Source organism: Parasteatoda tepidariorum, chromosome 2 (genome assembly GCF_043381705.1).
Source record: "Parasteatoda tepidariorum isolate YZ-2023 chromosome 2, CAS_Ptep_4.0, whole genome shotgun sequence".
Taxonomy (NCBI): domain Eukaryota; kingdom Metazoa; phylum Arthropoda; class Arachnida; order Araneae; family Theridiidae; genus Parasteatoda; species Parasteatoda tepidariorum.
This window is the reverse complement of record NC_092205.1, coordinates 16,627,230-16,654,863: the sequence shown is the minus strand read 5'-3', so window position 1 is coordinate 16,654,863 and position 27,634 is coordinate 16,627,230. Positions and strand designations below refer to the sequence as shown.

The 27,634-nt window shown below is 31.1% G+C and overlaps 2 protein-coding genes across 4 annotated transcripts in view; both read right to left on the bottom strand.

Moving 5' to 3' along the window:
* LOC107455954 (sn-1-specific diacylglycerol lipase ABHD11) overlaps positions 1 to 5,060 on the bottom strand; it is a 24,351-nt gene extending 19,291 nt beyond the window's left edge. The window contains exon 1 of one of the 2 annotated variants that reach the window (XM_071177208.1): positions 3,497 to 5,060. In XM_071177208.1, coding sequence (XP_071033309.1) covers positions 3,497 to 3,516 — 20 coding nt within the window. In that variant the 5' untranslated portion in view covers positions 3,517 to 5,060. The remainder of the gene's footprint in view (positions 1 to 3,496) is intronic. The other variant, XM_071177207.1, reaches the window with a different exon arrangement.
* Positions 5,061 to 7,161: 2,101 nt separating this feature from the next.
* On the bottom strand, positions 7,162 to 21,690 carry LOC107455949 (sn-1-specific diacylglycerol lipase ABHD11-like). Of its 2 annotated transcripts, XM_043047473.2 has the most exons (6): positions 19,358 to 21,690; positions 16,481 to 16,634; positions 14,771 to 14,944; positions 10,625 to 10,813; positions 8,003 to 8,202; positions 7,162 to 7,316 (listed from the first exon to the last, which is right to left on the bottom strand). In XM_043047473.2, the coding sequence occupies exons 1-6, from the start codon at positions 19,363 to 19,365 to the stop codon at positions 7,187 to 7,189; spliced, it is 855 nt and encodes a 284-aa protein (XP_042903407.1). In that variant the 5' UTR covers positions 19,366 to 21,690; the 3' UTR covers positions 7,162 to 7,186. The 2 variants fall into 2 exon arrangements, with proteins under 2 accessions (XP_042903407.1, XP_042903408.1); XM_043047474.2 differs by lacking the exon at positions 14,771 to 14,944.
* Positions 21,691 to 27,634: the final 5,944 nt, after the last annotated feature.

Below are 27,634 nucleotides of genomic sequence, written 5' to 3'. Positions count from 1 at the left end.
ATTTTCTAATTTTATTTGTTTTTTTAAATTGCATCATTGACACAATAACTAAACAATAAAGTATGTGATCCATAAACATCTATTTTGAGTTTTTGATAAAATAGTCACAACTTCATTTAAACTATTTATAATATAAAATGTTTTTTAGTAAATTTTGCAGAAGAATGTAATGAGAATTATTTTGCCAATTAACTAGTTTCAATTGATCATACGAGAAATTTAAATATTAATGCGAAGTTCTCAGTATTAGAGCAACATTAAAATGAAAATTATTCATTATTTTATTATAAGATATTTAATATATCTACTACATTAAACAATATGAGCAATAATGAAGCAATCATAAATTACAATGTACATAAAAGATTCAATAAGTCTCATAATTTAATTTAATAAGAAATATTCTTTACAGAAAACTAACGCTAATTAGGAGAATGGTAACCTTCCTTGGTGTTCAAAGGGTACATTCAATTAGACTTTTTAATAATGGCCAAGTTTTTATTCCAAGCAATAGAAATGTGAAATCCAATTATCTTGCATATTTTTGTATTAAAATGATACATTATTCTTTTCTTTAGATACGTTTGTTTATTAACTGTTTTACTCCCTTTTCCTTTACTAATTTTCCTAAAAAAAATAGTAGAGGAATAGCCCATTTTTCTGGAAAAATAGAGTGGTATACAAATTAAAAACTATCACCTTTTTTTTCATTTAGAAAACATTTTTCTGACCTCTAATTCAGTAAATTTAAAAGAAAAACCTTATTTAAGTTGCTAAAATTAATAAAAATTTCAAAGATGAAATTTATTTCCAAAATAAGACACCCTCCTATTACTATCATACCATTTCCAACATGCATCCCACAAGTTACCTAAATCCTTACTAAACAGGTCTTATTATGTCCTAATGCCATCCTAAAGTCTTCTAAAGGTATCCTGAAACTGTCCTAGTTATGACATCATTAAGATATCTGCAGGTGGGACATTCTAGCACGCAGATGACATCCGTAGGACATGTAGCGGTAAATATAGGACTTCCTCTGGAAGTCACAGAATCCTAAAGATGACAACTTTAGGATGTCATAACGAAGTCAATGTGCTGTATGGGTATACAGCATCAAAAAGGCCGCGTCCTTGTTTGAGGTCATCTTGGTGAACGCCCATTGGCAGCTTGCATTCGACATCGTCATACTGGCTCATCACCTAGAGTAATGGTATGGGGTGCTATTGGATACACGTCTCGATCACATCTTGTTTGCATTGCCGGCACTTTGAACATCAGCCGATATATTTCTGACGTGTTAGGGCCAGTTACTCTGCCTTATCTTCGTGGCCTCCATAACGCTACATTTCAGCAGGACAATGCACGACCGCATGTTGCCCGCACTGGTCACTTGACACAAAACATGTTCGCCTGTTGCCCCGGTAGGCACGTTCTCCTGATCTCTCACCAATTGAAAACGTCTGGTCAATGGTTAACGAACGAATGGCACGCCACCAGTCGTCAGTCAATACGGTCGTACCGTACCCATTCTCTACTTCACTCGATGCCTAAAAGAATTACTGCTGTTATTGCTGCCTGGGGAGGCTGCTCTGAGTACTGATTCCTCAGGATCTATATTACTTAGTATTTAGTATTATTTTTTTGCAACTTTCTTATTCGGATTAATTAAGTTTTTTATTTAAAACATTATTACAAACAAGAACATTATTTATAAATTTGCAATGACAATTTTAAAAACCGACTCAAGAAATTTTTAAGAAATTTAACTTTATTTTGCCACCTATTTTTATACAAAATTTAAACTTTTCTCAACTGTGATAAATATAAACTTATGCGAACCTTACGTAGCAAATAAATAATTGATAGCCAACAAATTTTCAATAGAAAATAGTCAATAGGTTGATTGATCTCTTTAAGCTGATGAATAAATACTAAATAAATTCACAATAATTTCATTTTCACTATAAATGACAAAAAATTTTCAAAATCTCATATCTCGGTCAAAAAAAATCATAATGTAATTTACTTTTGCGCGTTTTAAAGTTAATGACATGTACATTAATGTATAAATATTAATTTTTATGCAAAAAATTTTGTTTCAAAGTAGCAACTTGTCAGACTTGACATTTTCTTTAAAAAAAAATTGCTTTGTTCAAATGTGCAAATTTTTGCAAAAAATTGAGATAAATTAAATTAGTAATTTTTAAGTGAAAGTAGAAGACTTGAGCATGATATCCTGAATATTTTATGAAAATTGATTCATTTTTGAAAAATCTATGACACTTTGAGAAATGACATTTTTTTAGAAATTTTAAGCGTCCCTAATAATTTGGAAGGGTACTGTATATATATATATATATATATCTATATACACATAAGTCTCACATTTATTAAAATAATTTTACAAAGTATAAAACCACTAATTTCTTAGTGAAGAGAACAGTGGATAAAAGTGGNTATATATGTGTGTATATATATATATTTGTATATATATTGAAGTTACACAAAATTATGGAAACACTTTTACGCTAACTCTCCGTAAATAATCTTTTGTTCAACAGCAAATGTTTTGGAATATTTAATATGGCAAAATTGTTCGCACAGTTTCAAATATCATGCTAGAATCTTTTAGAAATTGTGCCCTTTTTACCCATGCAAAATTTACATCGACCAAAATTAGCGTAGGAAGTTAAAATTTTCTTTCCTCTTTCCACACCACAGTAAAAAAAATAATATTTTAGTATAAATATTGCATTCCTTTAGAATGACTTCAAAATTGCAGGTATTAAAACTGGAAGAAAAATATTAATTTCCTCTCCACAGTTTTGTCCATTCGAATTTTGCATGCGTATAAATGACACCATTCCTAAAAACTTCACGCTTGATCTTTCAAATTGTGCTGACTGTTTAGTTATAAACAATTTTCGAAAAAATTTGCTGCTGAAGGAAATATTGCTTTAAAAACACTATTATTGAAACGTTTATCCAACCTCTGTATATACAAGTCTATACATAAGTTTCCTAAAAAAAAAACTTTATTATTGAAAAATTTTTTCCAGCCTCTGTATATACAAATCTATACATAAGTTTCTTCAAAAAAAATTCCACATAAAATTTTTTCAGTTGAGATCCATCAATAATTTCTATCATTTGCTGCTATTATAATAATTTTTTTAAGAAATCGCCATTTTATACCCTTAATATAATCATTTTGCTTCATACAAGCTCGAAATATAAATAAAAAAAACAATATGATGACTATTTTGATTCTTTTTTCCAGATAATAAGAGTTAAAAAGACATCCTTTTAATATTTTTCCTTCCAATTCACTGATTACGGAGGAAAAAAGTTGTCTCAAATAATGACACTTTTGTATAAACTATTTTTAATGAGTCTTCAAATAACTATTAATATAATTAAATAGCTGTAACTGTAAAAATAACTTAATGTGTAGATTTTTAACACAATAATTTATAATAATATTGAATCTTACTTAGTCATTTTACTATCCATTCAACTTCCACCACAGACAAACATTTAAAATAGAAAAGTATCACTACAAAAAAAAAGTACTATCGAATCTTTCTAATACCCTAAAAGAAATTACTTTTATTAATTTTTATGTCACAGTAAATAATCTGCTGCAGCTTAGTAAATTTGGTGAGCAATAACAATTGCCAAATGCGTATTTGTTTGCCTTGACCGATTCCATGAAATGTTTGATACATTTACACGATTTCTGTTATTTTCTATCAAATTTATATCCCTTATGATTTTGCGAGAATATATTTTTATTCTTACTTCAGACGGAATCATGTTTATTTCTCCCTATCGTAAACGATAAATGAGGAAATAAACGTTTCTTTCATTATCGCTGCTGTTTCAGAAAGTTTTCTCAGAAGGCATTTTATCCTCTCATAATGCGAAACCTAATGAATGAAATATTACGATTCAAACATTATGGAATTTTTTCATACATTGGTTTGGATTTTTTCCAACGTTTTTGTTTTGTTGTTTTTGTCTGTTTCTGTGTTGGACCTTCTGCGTCGAACCCTTTTTAATTCCAAAATCACTTGAGCTAGGGTCCTGAAATTTGGGTATGGACAACAAACAAGAAGCAGTTTCAGTCCTCGATCGTAAAAATCATTCAAGAATTTAATTAGTTCGTTCTGGATAGATATTTGAAAAGCTGATTTTTCATATTAGTATAGCATCAACCAATGTTATAGATTAAACTATAGGCGATTCTGTTATGATTTTATAGCACGTCCTTTAATATTTCAGTTTTCCTTATAAGCTTAGTGATATACCTGTTTAGCGCAATTATGTAACCGAGTTGGTAATTTTAATATTGTTTGAAACCATGTGTTTATTTTATTTATAGTTAGTTTTTTAAAACTTATTTTTATAAAATTAAATTGTTTAAAATCAACAGTAATTGAAATGAAAAAAATTAGTAGTGTGCCAAAAAACAAATTCAAAGTTAGATGTGAAAAGATACTGATTCGTTCAGGGAAACCGTAAAAATCGCCTCAGTAATATTGTCGCCAATCATCCTTAAATTATTTCGGTAACTTGTAATTCTATAAATATGGTAATGCGTATTGTTTTTAATAAGTACCAATTATCCCAGTTACTACTACCCAGTACACTACAAACAATTGTGGTGCATAGCTGTCACCATTTTTGGTGTAAAAGTAAAATAAATACATTTTTAAATTCAGAGCTGTAGTTATCGTGCACAAAATTATATAAAATTAAAAAAATAACAATTTTGTAAAAGAACAATTCACTATAAAGGTGCTGGTTTTCTATAAACGAGATGTCTTTTCAATGAAGCTAAGAATTGATACTAATACCCATAAAAACATGCGTTATCAGTAAACAACCAAGGTAAAAAATAAATAGCTATGTATGAAACAGCGCGAAAGTAAGTAAACACTGTGACCACATGTAAGGTAAGAAATTTTAGTGTACCTCATATCTAAAAGTGGCGGCTCTATGCACCAAAATTGTTTTGCAGTGTAATAGGTTTTTTACTATAAACTGAAAAGGATAATTACCGGAAAAAATTGCTTGATTGTGGAAATTTTCTACATAAAGAAAATTACTTTTAGAAAAATTTAATTTTGTTCACTGTTCTTAAAGTTAATTGAATTTTTTTTCTGATGACTTTGATGAGATTCATGATCTATTTTAGTTATTCTAGCATTATCCAAAATAATTTCACTTACTTTCATACCTTAAAATAACTCTTCTACTTAACGTTGCTAAACACCGGGAGTTGCATTTAAACCGTTGATATGCCTTTTACATACACGCAACTCTCTGTGTGTATTAATTGTTAACAATTTTTGGCTGTCTGTACATTGATTGATGAACTTTCAGTTGTAGGCATGCATGACTAAAACCAGATTTTGAAAATTGTTTACCTCCATGTAAACACGAACACATTTCCTTAAATTTCATCAATGGATATTGTATTAAAAATTACTTGCATTAAGTCTTACTGAATTTGCACTTAATCTAACAGATTCATTGATTTTCATTACAGTTGCAGCAGGTGTGGTTAACTGTGATCTTTCTACCTTTACAATCATATCCTCTTTTTCAAGTCCATTGAATTAGCTTTCAGCACAATTTTTCAATGCAAAAGATATCAGTCTAGCAGAGCGAAAAAACTGATACAACTTTAGTCTCAAATTTTTTTTCGTGGTAATTTCTTTTACCATATATATTAGAAAACATTTCCATATACTCATCAAGATATTTTTTATCAATTAAATTACTCGAAACTTTAATCATTTTAATAGTATGTCAATTAAGATAAATTTCATAAAACCAATCTTACTCGCAAAGAATATCTAAATCTCCCTTAACTGTGTAGAAATACTAATTTCGTATTTTTGTTTCAAGATATCATTTGTAGCGTATCAAAACGAGAAATTTTTTTTTTTAAAAGTCCAAAAAAAGTCTTGTATATCAGTATTTGAATAAAGCGCACAAATGTGAACATTCCGATTTTGAAATCTTACCCTATACTAAAAAAAATTTTCTGCCACTTGATTTCTTTTTCGATGTGCACTAGAAAATTTGAGATTCAACCGATTTTAGTTTGAAATCCTCCACCTTCATGATATTTTAGCTTCTTTCTTTAAAATTAGTATATTATAGAATATTGATTTATGTTTTGAATGTCTTGTCTAATGCCTCTAATAGTTCCTGAAAAATAGAATTTTAGGAATCGTATTTTTGAAATTCTCTGGATCTATTCGACCGATTTTGCTCAAATCCCATGTTTTACCATGTAGAAATATATTCTTTAAAATTATGTAAAAAAATTGTACACCTTTCTGTTCAAAATTTTTTGACTATTATTAAATAAAATAAAAAAAATAATAAATATTTACTAAAAGTTACTTGTAGCAAAGAATTATCTTTGGATAAGCAAATTTCATAATTGTGTATAATTTTCAAGTCGCCAAAAAAGTTCTAGAGATATGGTTGAATACGCAATAAGTAAAATTAAGTTTAAGGGTTTCAAACTTTTGATCGCTCTCCTAACCAAGCTATTGCTTCCAGATTGCCGCTACCCCCTTGCAGTCAGAAATCAGAATCCGTCGAGAAGAAAATGGTATGTTTATTCAGAGAAAGTACGTTTTTGTGTCTGATATCAGGACTTAACACATCATCTGCACTAATTAATTAGCATATTAGACGTCATCCCCTTCTACGATTAAAATTGAATCTTAGAACTTGAAAATCCGATCAATTAGATCAAACGTTATTCAGGATAGTCAGTTTATTTATTTTTTCTTTTTGCTCACTAATTTTTGCAAATCTGAATATTCTAATTTGTAAATCTTTCTCAATTCTGAGAGACTTTACCTACCACAGAGTTTTCCCTTTCCGTAAGCACTAATCAATTTTAGTTGTTCAATCTTTTTGAAAGAAAAATGAATATTGAAACTGCATTTAAAGCTTGGTTGAAGTACTTATTTGTGCAGAGAGCTTGTGATCTTAAAACCAACAGAGAAGTCTAAGTTTAATTACAAGATTTGTACAAACGCCACCAGTATATTTTGATGGCATATTAATATCCAATACAATTTAAAACATAAATAATCGTTCATTATAACAATGAATTTTCAGATAACATCAAGTTCTGACATTTTTATTTTTGTTATAAGCGGTCCAAAATTGTTTTAACAAACTTATCAAGATATTCCAGGTGAAGATTGTGAGAACCTCCTACAAATTTAATAAATTCAGCTTTTGGGAAATGATTCTTAATGTGTTCTTCTTCAGATCTCCTAGGTTAAAAAACAATAAATAAAAAATGAAATAAATAATTTAATTAATTAATAATTTTAAATAAAATTTTAAAACAAACTAATATTACAAAAGTTATTTAATTCATTAAGACACTGATATGAAATTTAAAAAAAAAAAAAATTCAAGCGAAATATTTTGTTCCGAAATTGAGTACCATCACTTTATATAAATTTATTAAAAGTTATTAAAAATTAACTATCTTAAACTTGGCTGATATTTTTATTAACTTTATAAGAATCACTAAATATATTGCATTTAAACATATTAAATTAAAGAGATTATGAACGAGGAGACAAAATTAAACTCAAGAAACTAAGCTATAAAATTTTTTGTGATTTGATTTGGCCAAAAATTTGAAGTGACAGATGAAATAAAATACTTCTTGGAAAAAACTTTCATATTTTGAAAGCAATTTAAAACCTACACGCTGCAATAAATTGCTCTCAACGAAAAAGGGTGTTTTCTTCATTAATAAAATAAAATACAACCATTACATTGCATACTGCACAGCTATTCATAAGAATTTTTAAACGACAGCCAAATAATTATTTTATAGCGAAAAATTTGAGGTGACTAGAAAAATTTAAGATGCTTCTAAGAAAAATTAGTCTACTTATTTTTTTGGTAATTGAAAACAGACATACAAAATTCTCAAGTTGCTTACACTGCAAAGGGGGAGGCTCCTCCATATATGAAATATACATGGCCATTGAATTGACCACTGGGACTAGTCATTAATGTATCTAGATCTTCAAACCCTCTAATGATTGGATCTTTATTGAAAGGTACATCATATCCTCCATCTGATTTTCTCTTCAAGACACGTATCGATTTCTTGAAAGATTCTTTTGATGATAATGTCACCTGCAAATTACTTTAACCGTTAAAAAGAAAGAGTAACAACGGTTACAAATATTTATTTAGTGAAACAAAATTACGAAGCAAGTGTGTTCATTTTTTTCTTCATTTAAATTACGATTTTTCTTAAATAAATGCTATTGTTATTTTAATAACAATTTTTCTTAGAGTATCAAAATATGTAGCTTCATGAGTTTCCTATCTTAAAGTGCATATTTTCCAAGAACTGAAAGCAGTAAAGCATGCATTTTCAGGGTTCGCAAATTCATAATGCGAAAAAGCAAACTTAAAAGTTTCAAACATCAGTATGTTTTTATTGAGGATAATAAGAATAAAGTAGGGATTGAAGTGATTTAAAATCTGTTTATTCAACAATGAACTATATTAGGGATTTTCTTTATAAGGCAACAAATATTATCCCCAAGCAAAAGAAAAAAAAATTTAATTCATTGATCTTTGCAACCACATTAGACAGTGTTTGAAAATGTTCTTTCTTTTGTTTGACTTAACAATTATGTAAGACTGATAAAAACATATTTTTCTGTTTTTTTCATAGGAATATTAAAAATACATTCAATAGGAACCCATACAAAAGATTGATTCGGGAAATGAAAAAAAAACTCATTCAATCCTGTAACTTTTCTCTAAATCTAAATTCAAAGCTGGTACAAAAAAATAAAAATGAATAAACGTAATAAAACTGACATGAATTGTTTTGTTTTAGAAATTTTAATAACATATTCAAAAAAAAATCTTAATTTCAGATGTTTGAAATTTCTATTAAACAGTGACTCCGAAATTGAAAATACTTTTGCAATCAGTAAGGTACTTTTCTTAAAGTATTCCTAATGACACCGAACATATTTAACTATAATTATGTACCAAAAAACTTCAATAATTTTAAGCAATTGATAGAGAGTTGTGCTATTTTTAATATTTTATCAATATTATCTAAATTATTCAATGCTTTCAAATTTATTTCCAAAGTTAGGATCGAAAAAGAAAACGAAGAAAAATTACTAGTTTTAGTATTACAGTACTAAAAAAATACTGAATAAATAAACGGATAGGATAATAATAGGATCCTCATGCTCTAGGATTCAATCTTAAGGTTTGTAAGGGTGATCTCAAATAACCCACACACCTTTCCTTAACTCTATTGAAATAAATAAATTACCATTGAAATATCTAAAATAGACCCTTTAGAGAAACTCACCTACGTTTTTTTTCTTAAACTTTTAAAATAAATAAAACGAAGTTGAAATAACTTAATGAAAGGCTCTCTAGAGAAAACCACATACGCGTCTGTTCCTAAACTATATTGAAATAAATAAAATTTAATTGAAAAATCTTAAAGACTCTAAAATCTACAGAGAAATGCAGTTATTTTCCATAACTCTTTATTTTTTTTAAAAAATAAATAAAAATGAGAACTACCTAAAATTCTGGTTAAACTTTCTCAGAAATTTCTAAGTTTGCTCAAAATAAATTACAGTGAGAAAACTCCATTATATGACAATGATTTTTTGTAATGCCGAAATAAAATTTAAAGTGTAACAGCAATGTAAATAGGATTTTATTGGCTCTTATGCAAATCTAATTGTTCAAAACACAAATTCAAATTGCTTTTATAGTAACAAAAAAAACGGGATTAGAAATTTGACCTTTATTATTGTTATCAAAATTTAAGATCGAAATATATGTGTTTTAAGTACGAATGCAAGCTTTTTTGCAAGAAAGGTTTGGAAATTACTACAAATCAAAATCTCTTAACCATATATTAATAATGTTTAATGAGTAAGACTATTGTTTGTCATTTTTAACTTTTTAAAATGAGAACTATCGTCTCACTTCAAGAGAGATAACTCATAACTTTCAATAAATAGGCATTTACAGCAAGCTTTTTGCCTATGACCAAACTTATTTTGTGTTCATATATTCTTTATTTTACATCTTTAATAAAAATTCGTAAAGTTTTAGTATAAAAGTGATTTTTGTAATATACTAATTCTGAAAAAACAATATTTTAAAGAAATTATTCTCAAAATAAGTAGAAGTAGAGCAGGATATGAGAAATTTAACATTTTTAGATTAGATGATACATTATTTTCTTATCGCTAAATAGATCAGGGTGCGTAGCCAAATCTTTGAATCAAAAATAAGCACTTTTTAAAAACTTTTCAAGCACTTTACAAAAATTTTCAAGCACTCAAAAAATTCATATTGAATCAATGATATTATCGAAAAACAAAACTTTTTATGAACAGTTTTAGCATTAACTTTTTATGAACAGTTTTAGCATTTAAAAAAAAAAAACTCAAAAGGAAACGGACGTAAATAGAAACAGTCAGTACTTTCCCACATCACCGAGTGAATTCAACTTGATTCTGAACTCAGAACAAAAGTACCCGTNAAAATAATGACTTACATTCCCTTTATTATTTTTTAAAAGAAATTCTACAGCTTCTGCAAGAGCATCACTTTCGTTCAAATCTTTTTGAGCGCTCTGCACAGCTTCACTTAAATCCAATATGAAACTGATAACATTGTCTGCAACCTTCCTAGGTATTTTCTTTATATACATGTCTTCGGAGAAAATCATTTCTACTCTTTCAGGCTATTAAAGGAAAAGAAAAAAAACATTCAGAGTATTTACCACACCTCATGCTTTTGTAATAAACGCCCTTAATATATGTATTAGTTGTAAATAAAGTAGAGGAAACGTAGCCCAGAAAGTTGAATAACGTCGGGTATGCACAAACAGGTTATCGGAGCAGTGGTGCTATTGTCGATGTGATATAAAAATGTCAAGTTCAAGGGAAAGTTATCTCGTAGTTTGAAGTTTTATTGCTCTAAATCATGCTCATAAAACGTGATCAGGGATCAATGTTAAGGTTGCCGTAGCATAAAAGCATCGCATTCTTATTAAGGGATCAGTTTAGCATGTTGTGACAACGCGTATATGATGATTATACGGTGGAACAAAGCATTAGATTACGTAGTTATGTTGCACTAGCTGTAAGTCAATCATCTTTTGAAACGCTAGTTATGGGAATTGTTAGAAAACCCTCCCCTGTACTTATCGGATTAACTATTCTTGTGATATCGGACTTTTTTGTAAGGTTGAAATGTCTGATTTTAGGCACCCGATTTCTTGAATTGCTGTCTGGGAAAAGAGAATTGCGACACTCAAGCATAAGCCAAAGTAGAGGACACCAACGCAACCAACTGTAGGATACCCTGCCAACGGTATTTTACTGATTTCAGATGTCTGATAAACACACAATACTAGACTTTATTGGTGATTATATTGCAGCAATGTAATGTAATTTTCTTGTATGTTTATTAAAAAAAAATTTATGTTAATTGCTAATACCTTATTTACAACCATCGCATACTTGTCAAAATAATGTAAAACCATTACGTACAATAACAGTCTCAATCTAACATTTAAGCTTGCATAAATGGGTCAGTAGTCGAAAAAAGCAGAATTAAAACAATTCGAATCTGTTTGACTGCCAGAATGAAAAGGAAGCAAAAAGCTCCTTTTAATAACACTTTTAACTTTCTTTCAGAAATAAAACTAGCTTTGATGTTTTTACCCCATCTTCTTCAACTAAATTTTAATGTTCTTCAACTAAATTATTCACTAAATTTTAATGAAGTTTTCTGTTTTGATTAACTTAAATTTCACATCACGCTCCAAATGTGTTTGATTTTTAGCCAAATGGGTATTCAAATATTTAGATATTGGGTATTACCCAAATATGGGGAAATACCCAAATGGGTATTCAAATATTTAAAGAAATATTTATTAAGACTTGTTATCACAAAACACCCCGCAAGTAGTTATTATAACTTATAAGCGGCTTCGAACAGCCGACCCAATTCAGAGTTTAAGACTATTAGCCCAGAAGACAAGGGGGCCCCTGAATCAAACTTTAGGACAAACTAGATTTCGATAAGGACTTTTTCATGAAACTAACTCGCATTTGTGGTATATGGAGAGAAAAGCCATGTTCTGACCCATGATCTGTCTACTACTGAGGATATTTTACAACAGCATTGTAGTCGATGCGAGCTGGGTGCGAAATTCGAATCCACCAACCATTATCGGGATGCGAGATCTCTATCCCATGAGCTACTATGGCTCCCCGCATGCTGTTAGTGAAGACAATTTCTGGCAAATGAAAGCATTGTCTTCTATCGATCAGCATTCAGAAAGCTGTTAAATGGTTATTCAAGATATTAACCAAACACTATTATTTCTCCCTCACATTGGTTAATGTCATTTTGGAGCACTAAGGTGAAATCTAAATAGATTTGATAATATTCATTTAATTATTTATTTTATTGTCATTTATAACTTAGACAGATCACAATTTCATATGAGGTGATGGTCAAAACCACTATGCAACCACCATCCCTGATTTAAAGGTTATTGATTTTTGTAGAGGTTGGTTTCAGTAATAGTTTTTAGTTTTTGAAGTTATACTTCTTATGCGACTTCCAACAAAGTTGCGTTAAATGTTTAACGCTACATTTTTATTGGCCGGGAAATCACGTGGTAGGATCCAGTTTTCCCTCATTCATTTCCATATTGTTTTGGTTCTCACTAGCATAAAAATAATAAAAGTCATAAAAGTATTGTTTTTCTATAAATATTTTTTTAGTTTGTTTTGATACACATATAATTTAATAGGGTAGTATTTTTTATTTTCAAATTTAGTGGATAACAATTGTAAAAAATGAGTGAAAACAATCCCACGGACAATGCGACGGATTTAAGGTTATGTCAAGGTACGTCTCTTGTGAATATCAATTGATTGTTAGGTTTTCTCTTCTGAAATTACATTATGACGCATTCACATACATTATTAATACAAATACATTTTCCAGGGCGAGACGATGAGGCAACCACAAGCACTTCCACTGGTTCAAGAGGTCCACGAGGGAAAAATGCACAATATTACCGTGATTACAGAGCACGGAAGCGAGCGGAGCAGGAAAAAGAGTCGTTGAGTAGGACTAGTAATCCTTCTACGACTGCTGATTCTTCTACAATTAACGTCGCAGGTTGCGAAGTTTAACTTCTTCCGCGAGGAGGGACTCCACGCACTATTTTTTGTTTTTTTTTTACATGAATCTGATCAAAAATTTAGTTCTTATCTGCTGATATTCTTCAAAGAAGGTAAATATCCCATATTTTCGAACTTTCATGGTAAATAGTATAGGTCTATGACATATCGGTTCCGCCGTTTCAATCCCGTTGACGTTTCGGTGTCGTTTCAGTCCCGTTTCTAATTCGATTAACCGGTTAACTCCCAGCGTCATTTAATTAGGACAGTTCCTTTTTTCAAAGACATTCATTGTGGTGGGAAACTTTTTTCAGCATTTTCATTTATTTGGGAATTAAAAGATTCTCAGATACCTCAATGATTTAATTATTTCTGATTAGATCTAGAATTATAAGGAACAAGTACTTTTTGATCTATCAAAGACTTTTTGAATGCCACAACAGTGGAAAAACCAATTAATTTCAAAAACATATTAAACCACTTTTTCCATAAAACCACTTTTTGTATCATTTCCATATATAAATTCGGGACAAAACGGGTTAATCTGTTTTGATAAAGACGTTCCATCCTATTTCGCTCTCCTTTTTTTTTCGCCAGTGGTTATGTTACAATGGTCCTAAATTATTTATGGAGTTTAGGTTTATTAAAGTATTTATATATTATTCCCCGTGAGAGATAATCTAGAATTTTGAATGGTTATTAAGTTTTTAAAAATTATTAAGTATGGAATTAAAAATGCAAATTATTAAGCATATTTTTGAAGGATTGCAAACAATTTTTTAATGAATAAGAGAAACATTTTTCAAGTTTCAATGAAAGCTATCAATTTTTATATATTCCATTGTTTATGTAATTATGTTAATTATTATGTAAACATCTTTTCTTTCCATAACAAGTGGAGGAACTCTAACCTCCAGCCTGTGAAGCCTGAACTCAGTTCGTCTAATGCATAATATATAACTTAACATTTTCCCAATAGATTCCTTTTTAAATTTTCTCAAGAAAAGTTCGACATTTTCGCGGCATTTGATGGATTTTTGGAATTTGTCGGAAATTCAAAAAACTCCAAGAGACATATAGTTCAAGACAGTTCATCTAAACAATAGTATTGCTGAAAAGTTTATTACATTAATCTTTAAAATTATGCTATTTGATTTATTTTGCAATAATTTGAGCAAAAATTACTGTAATTCATTAACATTTCCCATTTATCCGAAAATTAGAATATAGTTGTCATTTTAAATGTTGCTTTTTTAAATAATAATCAGTTTCTAACATTTCGAAGATGATAACGAAAATAATTAAGGAAAAAACAATTCCATTTTTGGTACTTTTTTCTCAAATATATTACATAGGCGATTGGTTAATGAGTCTAACTGAAATATTCGAATAGGTAGTATTAACTTATGCTTCGAATAGGTAGTATTAACTTATGCTTCGAATAGGTAGTATTAACTTATTGCTGTTTCATTTTTTTGAACATATTGGTAACAAACCTTTCTAAGTGCAGCATTTGTGGATGTGAAACTTCCCATACTGTGGCCTACTAAAATGGCTCTCTCAATGTTCAATTCATCCATGAAATGAAAAAGATCATCAACGTTTAAGTCGAAATTGAAATGTTTAGTAGATTCACTTTCTCCATGGTTTCTTGCATCGTAGGTATAAGCCTGCAATATTTAGGCAAAGTTTGAAGAAGAATAAATGTTTTCAGTAAACCAAAATATTTTAATTTACTCCCTGCTTAAATTTAAAATGCGAATGCAGTTCAAAAACTTCTTAACGGAGGGCGCTGTTGATATTAAGTATTTTAATAAATGAAAAAAAGTAAAATTTACAATAAATAAATACACAGTAATAAGTAAAATACACAATAATTCTCGAAATATTAAACATTAGCCGCAATCATTTGTTATAATATTGTAATCATTTGTTATAATATTGTAATCATTTGTTATAATATTGTAATCATTTTTTATAATGCAAGGTTGTGCAGTGATTTTTATTATTATTATTATTATTTTGATTTGCAGGTTCATTATCCACTGCGCCATCCTCTGAAAATTTTGTGAGCTAGAAACATTAACTCTGGGAGGACAGCGCAAGATCTGTCAAATTAATTTTTCTAATTTAATCGTTACCATTTTCCTGTAAATTATTGAAAACAGTTACTATAATTTAGGACACCCTGGAAACTCTGCACGATGAATATATCGTAGGCTAATTGGAGAATTCCGCACGTTGCAAACTGTACACGTTCGTAAACCAACCTACTGCCCACCCTCGTGCATACAAGGCTTGTTACAATATTCATCTAATTAAAGCTATGTGATGATTTTACTTTATAACCGTCGTTGAACAAACGATCCAATTTTTGGGTTTAAGACTACTAATGTTCAACGCCGTAGCCTTTTAATTTTGAACCCAATCCAGAAGACAAGAGAACTCCTGGATCAAGTATTGGGAGAAATTTGCCTTCGTGGAGGACTTTTTTAGATGGAACTAACCCGCATTTGCCTTACATGGAGAGGAAGGTTACGAGAGCCTCTCACGGTAAGCCTGACAACAAAGGGGCCCTAACCTATAATCCGACTACCACTGAGGATATTTGACGTCAGCACTGTGGTCAGTGCAGGCCGGATACGGATTCGTATCGACCAGCCATCGCTGTGATTCGATCCCGATTCACCCCATTAGAAAGCGAGCGCTCTATTTCCTGAGCCACCACAGCATTTTTGTAATCATTTTATTTTATTTTATAACCGTCGTTGAACAGTCGACCCAATTTCACGGTTTACGATTTCAAGTATTCAATTTTGTAGCCTGGTAATTTTGAACCCAATCCAGAAGGCAAGGGAGCTCCTGAATCAAGTATTGGGAGAAATTTGCCTTCGTGGAGGACTTTTTGATGGAACTAACCCGCATTTGCATTACATGAACAGGAAAACCACGAAAACCTTCCTCGGTTAGACTAACGGCAAGAGGACTAATCCATGATCCGTCTACCACAAAGGATATTTAACGTCAGCCCTGTGCTTGATGCGAGCCGAATACGGAATTCGAACCAACCAGCTATCGCCGGGATTCGAACCCGGCTCCACTTCTTGGGATGCAAGCGCTCTATCGCTTGAGCCACCACAGCTTTATATTATTGCAATCATTCGAAAAATTTGACACTTTGCAAACTAGATTACTTACTAACTTACTTTCCTTTTTGTTTTGTCAGCAATGATTTGTGGTATAACGTCCCACGTTTCCTTTGTCCAGGTTGCACCATGTAAGAATATTATTGGTGTCAGTTTGTCATTACTTCCTCCACCTGGTTCAAAAGCTGTGTAAGCAATTTTTACTGGTGTGTAACTAAAGTAGAACAATTTTATATCATTATGAATATAATCATCTTTCACTTTATGAAATACATAATTTATTTTATGTAACACATATTCAGATCACATCGCACCAGTGTTTGAAATCGTTAAGGGAACTTATGTGCTGATGTGTAACAGCCTAGTTCAGATCAACTAATACAAATGAAATCTGATAGGTTTCATCCGATAGAAGTCGCAGATGGTAACTGCTTCTTCTATTACCTAGACACCATAGACGTTAACTGTTCTTTTTATTATGTTGAAAAATCTTTTGAGATTATTTTTTTTGAAACTTAATTGAAGATTGCTAAAAAGTTTAGAGACAAAGTCGTCAGTAGTTTTGTGGCAAGTCTTCATCAGTCTAGGAAAATCTAACAAGGGAAAATTTATCCAGAGTTCTGAGAAAAAAGAAATTCAAATTTGAAAACTAACTTAAGGCGGCTTTATGTTGCTAATAATACACAGTAAAGACTTATCAAAAAGCCATGTGGTTATATATGCCCTATAAATGAAATTTAATCTCGTTAAAAAAAGTTTAAACCGAACTCGGACTTCGTTAGATTAATGAACTAAGAAGGTTTAATACTGAACTGTAAGCAACGAAGAGAACTCTAACGTTACGATAAGTAAAAAAAGAAGTGCACTGATTAAGTTATAATTCTAGTTTCAATTAAGTCTGTTAAAGTCTATTAATTTCTGAAGCAATCATTTTTCTTTAAATTTCATAAGGTTTAAATTAAATGTCTTTTGAAAGCAAATGCAGTTTTTTTAATATTTTGAAAGTTAAATATTTCGGATATTATCTGTATATAAGTAGCTAATTTCCAATTTTAAAATAATTTACGAGTACTGTTACATAGCAATTAAACCATTTTTTGTTCCAAAAATATTGAGTGCATATTTTGAGTATTGAGTATTAAAACAAATTGTATTAAAATATAGAGTGCTGATTATATTGATTGTAAAAATATTGAGTACAGAATACTCAGTGTATTCTTATAAAAAAGCCATTTTTATATTTTGGAAAAATTTGCATTAAATTATTTTTTTTTTTTTAAATTTTAAGAAGCACGTTAAGAAAAAGTTTTTTTCTTCATGAACATGAATTAAAAAATTTTTATGATTTATGATATGATATATGAATAGGAGATTAAAATACATTGGGACACTCTGTATTCCATCTCTAAATGTTTTCAGTGGCATTTTCGGCAAAATTGAATTCTTAGTGCACTTTAGCATCAAAATAGAGTCTCGGTGCTGCCATCTAGTGTAGCAGAAACTAGACGTCCAAATTAACATGACCAACGGTATCTCACCCGTTGTGGTGGTCCTGAAAAAGTGAATACCACCTCTGGAGAACGCACTAGGTCTGCTCATCGGCAAGACCGATTGTGCAGTTCATTGCAAAATTTTAAAAAAAAATGTTTTCAATGGAAGGAAAGGTGTGATAGACCTAAACATTGCTATCTAGACGAATAAGGTATTGTTTTTGATATACTTTTTTTAAAAGAATCAAATGAGATGAAAATAAAGATGATAGAACTATTAATTTACAAATTATAAAGCGTTCAAAAAGTATAGTTTTGTACTTATACGTATTTGTGTTTCTGATACTGCCATCTAAGTAAGTAAAGTGTTTCGAATGTATTTTCTTTACAATGTTAGATCCAATGTAATCAAAACCAAATCGATAGTGTCAATAGCTTAGAATTTTTAAGAAATATAAATATTTCAACCATATTTTACTGGTACTATGTATAATTTGTAACTTAAAAGTTTTTTGACCTATTTACGAGTCTGAAAAAGTTATCTAGACAAGTGAGGTATTGTTCCATATGCTCTTATACCCAATAAAATATAATTAAACCTAATACCATTACAATCAAAACTGAGTTGTTTAACTAATAGTTTAAAAGTAATTAAGGTCTATGTATGAAAATTATAATTTTTGCTCATAAAATAATTTGAACTTTAAAACAATTAGTTCTGTCGATTTAGTTTTGATTTTTGTAGAAGTGTGAAAAATTTCACACGAAACAATAAATCACTTTAATGTGAGATGTGTGAGTTCGAAACTGTGCATTTGTAAATAAAATCTTTAATGACGTTAAAAATATTAATTCGATTGAAGATCATTTGATTTCAATTCAGTTCCGATCACTCAATTCAGCACAAAAAATGCTTAAGAACCACCACATCATTTGCCTAGATGGTAATATTAACTGCGTAAATATGTAACAGTACAAAACTGTAAATTTTATTTATAAGACAGTGAAAAATTCTCAACTATTTGTCCGAACGACAAATTCAGCACAAAAACGATGATTGGAAACAATACATCATTTGTAAAGATAGCAATATTAAAAACTGACGCTTTTTTTACCTCTCTCCCTGGTATATCACATCTTGATAAGATATATAGTGCCTGGCAACTTTAAAACATGTTCATACAATGTACTAATAAAGATAAAAATCTGTAATTTTAACACAAAACTGCACATTTTTTATGCTAAGCCGCCCTATTCAAAACAGTATATTACTAAATTCAAAAGGAAATTTTTATGGATTCAAGGTATAATAAAAGAAAAATAAATGTATGAAAAAATAGAACACTTTGAAAAAAAAAAGAATATTTACTTTTTTTGTAAACTACAAAAATAAAAGAAAAATATCGTAATTATTCAACAGGTAAATTAAAACAGTTAGGGAACTTACTTGGCCATTTCTTGATCAAGAAAGCACGCTACAATCAGCCGATGAAGAACAGATTTCTTGATGATGAACAGACTAAGTATTTCTTTGAGACCAAAAAGTTTCAATCTTTATCTTCAAAATGTGTCTATTCTCTTATCATTCCTTCGTAAAACTCTCAACGAATGGAAGGGTTAAAACCTTAAATCTGATAAATTTAATAACGTTTTGTTCCTTTTTTAGTGTAAAACAAGTTTTAAAGGTACGGGGTTCAAGAAATGGTCTATAGGAATGAAATTCTAATTATATCAGTTTTTAATTAAGGTCTTTGTGATAAGAGGTTCGAGTACTATTACCTCGGGAATATTTTTTATTTTATTTTGGTTACTTGATTCCTTGTTCTGCTGTATTCAGCTGCGAGATATCAGGTCGTGCAAAAAAGATTTTCGATGACCTTGATTTACCGATATCGTGACCTTTATATTATGCTAAATATAAGAATTACTCATGCACTTATTTTTGAATTGAACAAAAGAAATGCTTGTGGAATATTCCATTTTGATTAACACAAAAGGTGATTTGAAATTATATTCAGAAAAAAGTAAAAATCTGTTACTTTTGTTTAAAAATTGAGAAGCATCTCAAAATTTACATTAAAATCCGTTTAACACTGCAAGAAACTCTTAGCATTACTTGATGTTGCTGTTGTAGTTCATTTTACGTCACACTAGAGCTGCGCAATGGGCTATTGGCGACCGTCTGGAAAGCATCCCTAAGGATGATCCGAAGACATGCCATCACAATTTTGATCCCCTGCAGAGGATCGAGCACTTTATGGTAGAACAGTTTAACGGGGACCCATACCGCACACCCTCGGTCCCTAAGCAGACTGATCCAAGTGGTCACCCACCCGCACACTGACCGCAACCAGTGATGCTTGACTTCGGTGATCAGCTGGGAACCGCGTCTTTATGATCAGTCCACTGCGGGACAGCATTATTTGAAGACTTGAGATTTTTTTAAAATTTTTTTTTACTGGTTTTGTCTGGAGCAAGCTTCATTACTTTAAAATGCCAAATAATCTTTTTCTCATCTTCAAGGCATCCAAAATTTGAATAAGGGTGAAAAATGCTTATTTTTTACTCAGAAATGTATTGCTAAGAAAAGAGTATGCCCACAAATGCGATAAAAATTCATTAAAACTTAAGCATTACTCTTTAGTATTGCATAAAAAATTGCACATTGTGCACATATTGTAGTATATTTTTATGCTTAATTTCTTCTTATTATGATAATGAAGCAAAATCCATTAGACTTAAATAATAATTTAATTATGTTCCATTAAACTGCCCAAAAGGATGATTGAATCAAATTTCTGATGATCTTCAATTGAAACAAACGTTTGGACAAAAGAGGGCAAATCGGGTGAATCAAATTATATTTTTGCATTGACAATCGCTTTGTCATGGCATACAAACATAAAAACTATTCTTAAAAAGATTGTTTTGAGATTTGTTTTTCTGTTCATGAAAAGAGTAAAATTGTACCAAATAATAAAATGTTTTAAATGATAAAATTGTACCAAATGTGATTCAATCTGTTGGACGTTAAATCTCATGAGTTGAGTAATAAAATTAATTTTTCTATATCCCAGCAGGTGTTTTCTTAAACGTTTTTTTTCTTAATGGATTGAAGGATGTTTATTATGAAACTTTAGTTAAGACAATGAAATTTGCTCATTCAATGGCATTTAATATTCTTGTACTTCTATGCATATTTCAAGAATCCTTTTTTGAAGAGGAATTCAATGACGTACACACATTGTGGGTCGAAAATTACGCTTAAGTGAGGAAAAAACAGCGAAAGCAAAATTACTCTCAAGTTACGAGTAAGGAAAGTCGGGAAGAAAAAAAAAATCATGTCACTGCTGATTGTCCGTTGAAACTTGGATGTGTTTTTTTCAATAGCCTTTTAGCTTGTTTCTATTTTCTCTTGAAATTAAACAAGTTTGATGTTTTTAGTCACGCTTGCCAAAATAGGGATTTTGTCGATTAAATATATACATGTATAGTATATATATGTTACGGTGAAACACCGAAATCTGGAGAATGTCGATATTCACGTACTTGCTTGGTGTATGTCCGAAATATTTGTTATATCCAATTTTATATTAATTTACACGTTGATATTATTATATTTATTTGATATATTTATATTTATTCTGTATTTTAATACTTACTGACGATAGATTAGAAGAGTGTTTGGAGTATCGGGCAAATATATACCGGGCAATGGCACTTGACCTTAAAGAAACATCAGTGTTCGGGTATACCGAGCAGTGGCACTTAACCTTAATAAAACATNGTAACCCTAGATATGCGCGCATAACAATTAAGCAGTTATCGCGCAGTTTGGCGAAGAAGTGCCCCAGAGTTAGTCATAGTGGAATATCGCTGCCCGGTATACCCTACACTGATGTTTTTTTAAGGTTAAGTGAAACTGCCCGGTATACCCTACACTGATGTTTTTTTAAGGTTAAGTGCCACTGCCCGGTATATATTTACCCGATACTTGGTGTATACCGGGCAGTGGCACTTAACCTTAAAAAAACATCAGTGTAGGATATACCCAGGGGCGGATTATGGCCTAGGCAACCTAGGCACGCGCCTAGGGCCCGTACTTTCAGGGGCCCGAAAATTAGGTTTTTAATTTTTTAATTTTTATAATTAATTTTTATTTTTATTTAACAGAAAAACGTGATATTTATAATCATTGCTGAAACGTATCCAAATTATGCCGAATCGTTGATTTATGATGAACGATTTGTGAAGATGAAACAAAAGGAGAAAATATAAATTTAAATCTTCTCAAAGTAATGATGAAATCGACGCAACGAAGGGTCAAAACAAATCACAAGAAAATTAACTATTGCTTCCTTCTTCAGAACAATTAATAGCGGGGAAAAAGTCAAAAGAGATTGGTTGGCTTATATTGAAACCGACAACTTATTGTACTGTTACGTCTGAAAATTATTTTCCTAGCAAACAACGCTAAGGACAAAAGGAAGGAATGATTGGAAAACATAAAAAATTGTCAGAGCGTGAAAACTCTTGTGACCACATCAACTCCATTTTAATTATTATAACAAGATCTAAAATTACCGGTAGCATTGAATTGAACTGGAAAAACAAATTATAAATGAAAAAACTACTAGGAAGTACTTAAACGTGTGGTAGCGACAATCAAATTTATTTCTTCATACTCTTTAACGCTTCGTGGTAAAAATGAAGTATCTTTTAGTGAAAGTAATGGTAATTATATTACTGCTTTGGAATATTTATCCGAGTTCGATCCATTTATGCGAGAATACATGAAAAAATATACGAACTGCGGCACCGGTGCTATAAACTATTTGTCGTCTACAATATGTGATGAATTTATTTCTATTATCGAAAGATTTACAACTCACAATAGTGAACGAAATAAAGGAAGCCAAATTTTACTCCCTAATTATTGATTCAACACCTGTTATATCTCACTTAGATCAGCTGACCGTCATTATTTGCTATGTTCTTCCAAGTGGTATAAAAGAAAGATTTTTGGAATTTCTACCTATATTTTCTCATACTGGTGAAAACTTGGAGAAAGTTATTTTAGAATTTTCAAATAATATAGATTTAGGCGTCACTAACTATCGGAGACAGAGTTATGATAAGGAATTTAATATGTCAGGTAAATATAAGGGACTCCAACCCAGAATAAAACAACATATTTTTTCTGCCGTTTTATACCATGCGCAAATCATTCATTAAATTTAATTGGAAACGTTGCTGCCAAAAGCTGCATGGAAATGACCACTTTTTTCAATATTGTTCAGGAATTGTACGTATTTTTTCAAGTTCTACACACAGGTGGAATGCATTACAAAAATTTTGCAAGAGCAAACATTTGAGTATTAAACCTATTTGTGACACCAGGTGATCTGCTCGTCCGATGCTGTGAAATCCTTAAATGAAAATTATGAAGAAATTAAACATTGTTTACGTCATTTTCCCCCCAAAAGAGATGAAAAACCATTAACAAGGTCCGAAGCTGCCGATTTACAAAAAAAAAACTTGATACATTTGAGTATGTAGTGTTACTTACTATACGGGAAAAGATTTTAGGGAGAATAGATGCTTCAAACAAGACTCTTCAACAAAAAGACGAATCCCTAAATACAGCAGATTTAATATTACAGGGATGTAATTCTTCCTCGGATTCGCGGATTTCCGCTTTTTTTCAGATTTTTCAATTTTCCCCTCTAATTTCCGCGGAAATTTTTTTTTTACGCAAGTTAAAATATTTTATGAGGAATTTAAATTTCCGCGGAGCGAAAATATTGAAGTCCTCATTCCTCCCTCTGAAATTTCTCTGAAAATCATTTCCTTGGGATAATACTGATTGACTTTTATACAGGGATGAGATTTTTTCACTTCTGTCTCTCGAATTTCAGCCTTTTTATCAAAAACTCCGATTTTCTAAAAGTTTCGTTTTTCTTAAAATAAACATTCCGATTTTTTCTAAAAATTCAGTCGTTGAAATAAAATAATTATTTTTATTTACGCTTTTCAAAGATAAACAGAAAATTCAAACTGTTTCCCAGCTGCTAACTCTTCTGCATTTTTGTACTTATTTTAGCTCATTTCTCCGCTTTTACGCACAGAAAATAAGATTTTCCGTATTTTTATCCGTCCTCTGGATAGCTCGTATTTTCGTAATTCGTCATATTTCGTTTCGTCGCTGCTTCCTGTTTTCTGGCGTGAAAGCAAGCGAAAGAAGAAAAAAAAATAGAAGTGGATTTGCGGTGAAACTATTTATTTGCTCATTCAATTAATCTTGTTAATTTTTTATTTATTATGTCTAAACAAAAACAATACAAACAAGCCTTTTAGAAATCCCAAGTCCAGACTCTGCAAATATTTCGATTCTTATGTCAATCATCGATTTTCGTATTTACCTGATTTAAAAGTTGCACTTTGTGATTCTTATTCACGCTATTTAAATATCGCGCATCATGATTCTTATTGACGAGATTTAAAAATCCAATATCGCATTTTGTATTTACTCGCTTTTAAAGCCCTATCTATCATTCGTATTCACACGAGCTTAAAATCCAAAGTCGTGATTCGTTTTTGCTTTTGTAATATCAAACATCGATTTTCGTATTTATATGTGCTTTTTAAAAATTAGACGTTGGAATTCGTATTCGCGCGTTTTAAAAATTATACATCGTGATTCGCATTTATGTGATCTAAAAATTACGCATCATGATTTGTATTTTTGTATTTTTTAAATTCGATAGAGTTTCATATTCACGTGATTTAAAAGCCTCATATCGGGATTCATATTCTCTCAATTTAAAATATTGCATGTGATTCATATTCATACAATTTTATAATTAACCACCGGGATTTATAATCACATAGTTTACAAGTTTAAAGATCGCATTTTTTTTTGTCAAATTTTTGGATACATATATATTCCTTCTTGGATTTGCGCTTTTTTGCTTTCTGACTACTCTCATCCCTGAATATATAATTCATCGATAGATTTCATACAAACTGTTACAGATGGTTTTGACAATTTAGAAAAAGAAGCAGTAAAAGTAAAAAATACTGCATATACTAAAGATAAAAACGGCAGAAAATACGAAAAATATTTCATGATGAAATTCCAGACTATGAAATAAGATTCAGTGGCAAAGAACATTTTAAAGTTAATAATTTTTTGCTGTATGCGATTCTTTAATTAGCAACATTAAAAAAAGATCTGAGAGATATAAAACTATTAACAATAAATTCAAAACAATTTTTCATGATAGTGATGTTAATGACTCTTCAATAGGGGAATTAAAATGTTATGACCTGAAAAAATGAAGAATTACAATTTAAGACTTTTATAAGTAAAGAAAATATTACTTCGCCTGTATCCATGTGGTCACTTATTCAGGAAAATAATATTATTGCAAGATTCCCTAATTTAAACATAATTCTGAAAATTTATTTAACCCTTCCAATAAGCAATGCGGTGAAAGATCATTCTCAGTAATGGCCAGAATAAAAAGAAATTTAAGATTAACATTATACCAACAAAAAATAAATAGTTCATCATGACTTTATATAGAAAAAGAGTTATTAAATAATTCTATTAATTATGACTAACTAATTGACGAGTTTGCAGAATTGAAAGTGAGAAAAAAGGCAATATAATTAATCAATCTGGGTATATTTGTTTAAGTATTATTGTTTGTTTTTATAAATTATGTTTATTTAATTTTTGTACATGAACATTATTTTTTTCCTTTTTTCTTGGAATCCGATAATTAATTACACACCAAACCTACAAACTGCTTTAAAACCAAACTACCAATAGCAAAGTATGTGTCATGACTGAAAAATAGGACCGGAATTACTTTGTTGCCTAGGGCCGGTTTAGCCTTTGTCCGCCACTGGGTATACCGAGCAAATGTATACCGGGCAAATGTAAATGTATGGCCCTATACTCCAAACACTGATGTTTCTTCTGATCTATCGTCAGTAAGTATTAAAATATCGAATAAATGTAATTATATCCCCGAATAAATTCATATCAAGTCGATTGTAATAAATATTTCGGACATTCACCAAAGCGACTATGTGATTGTTGACATTCACCGGTGAAAGTCAGAAATAAGGGTATTTAGCAAATATTTCGGACATACACTAAGCGACTACGTGAATGTTGACATTCACCGAGGAATGTCGACATTTTCGAGACTTCGGTAATTCACCGTAACATATATATATACATATATATGTATATATAGCGTATTAAGGAAAAACCTTCTTACAACTTTGTCCACTTTCTAAACCGCCAGTGGGTTAATTCCGGTTCATTTGATGTGAAACGGGGTAGCGGAAGGAAACAAGTTTTGACTGCCGCAGTGGAAGATGAGGCTGTAGCATTACAAGAACAAACGAACAGTGATGCTGGAATCAGCAGTGCAAGGGAAATTGATAGAATGCTTGATATGCGGAACAGCACGGTGTCTAAAGTCCTACGGAACGTCTTGAGCTATTACTCGTACAAGATAGTTCATGTGAATCTTTTGCACTACGATTGCTTGCCCAGATGGAAGGTGACAGCGAATGGCCATGGAAAATTCTGTAGGCGAACGTCAGTGTATATTGTCGGCCAGTTTCTTTTTTCTATGAGATGACACCTGCGGATCCTGTTACCTGCACCGTTACTGGTATGAGGTATGAGGTACGACTTTTGCGTAACCATGTCTTTCCGACACTTCAGCAGCGTCAGTGTGTTGACCGCACAATATTCATGCACGATGGTGCTCCTCCACACATTGCTGCTCCAGTGACGCAGCTGCTGAGAACTCATTTCGTAGATGATAGATCATAAACCGTCAATTTCCTTCAACGTGGCTACCACGTTGCCCGACTTAAACTAGTGCGATTTCTAGATTTGTGGAAGCCTGAAGCCTAGGGGGCTACCTGAAGAATGTTGTTCACAGCTGGCGGATTGAGAATCTAGCTGACCTGAAGGAAATCATCACATACCACATCCATTGCATCAGTACAAATACCCTCCGATCTGTTGTGGAGCATGCCGTTTTGCACTTCCATTTAGTGGCGGAACAAGGCGGAGGGCACATTGAACAACTTATACCTTAATCATCAGTAAGTTGTTGTAGTTCATTTACGTCATACTAGAGCTGCACAATGGGCTATTGGCGACGGTCTGTGAAACATCCCTCAGTATGATCCGAAGACATGCGATCCAAATTTTGATACTCTGCAGAGGGGATGGCACCCGCGCTTCAGTAGCCAGACGACCTGCACGCGAAGTCGAGCACTTTACGGTTGAACAGTTTAACGAGGACCAATACCGCACTCCCTCAATCCCCACGCAGACTGATCAAAGTGGTCACCCACCCGCACACTGAAGGCAGTCAGTGATGTTTGACTTCGGTGATGTGCTGGGAACCGTGTCTTAACGATCAGCCCACTTTGCGGGATCTAATCATCAGTAAGATGTTTGTACCATGAAGCTGTTTTTTTTTCTCTTTTTTTGGCATCATCACTGTTGTTGCTGTAAACACGTATTCTTGTATTCTTGCTAATTTAAATTTTTAGTAAATATCCTAAATTTATTGTTTTCTTTTGGCTAACAACGTTCTTGTGTGTAATGAGTCCATTTTTGGTTTTCCCCTGATATATAGATTTATACAGAGAGAGAGAGAAAGAGAGATGGTAGAAGGATAGA

Excerpts from the sequence above, each read along its gene's own strand:
- LOC107455949 (XM_043047473.2), bottom strand. Across the intron at positions 10,814-14,770 it reads CAAATGCTGCACTTAGAAAG|CCTGAAAGAGTAGAAATGAT; the intron begins GTTTGTTACCAA and ends TTCCTTTAATAG. Across the intron at positions 7,317-8,002 it reads GGAGCCTCCCCCTTTGCAGT|GAGATCTGAAGAAGAACACA; the intron begins GTAAGCAACTTG and ends TTTTTAACCTAG.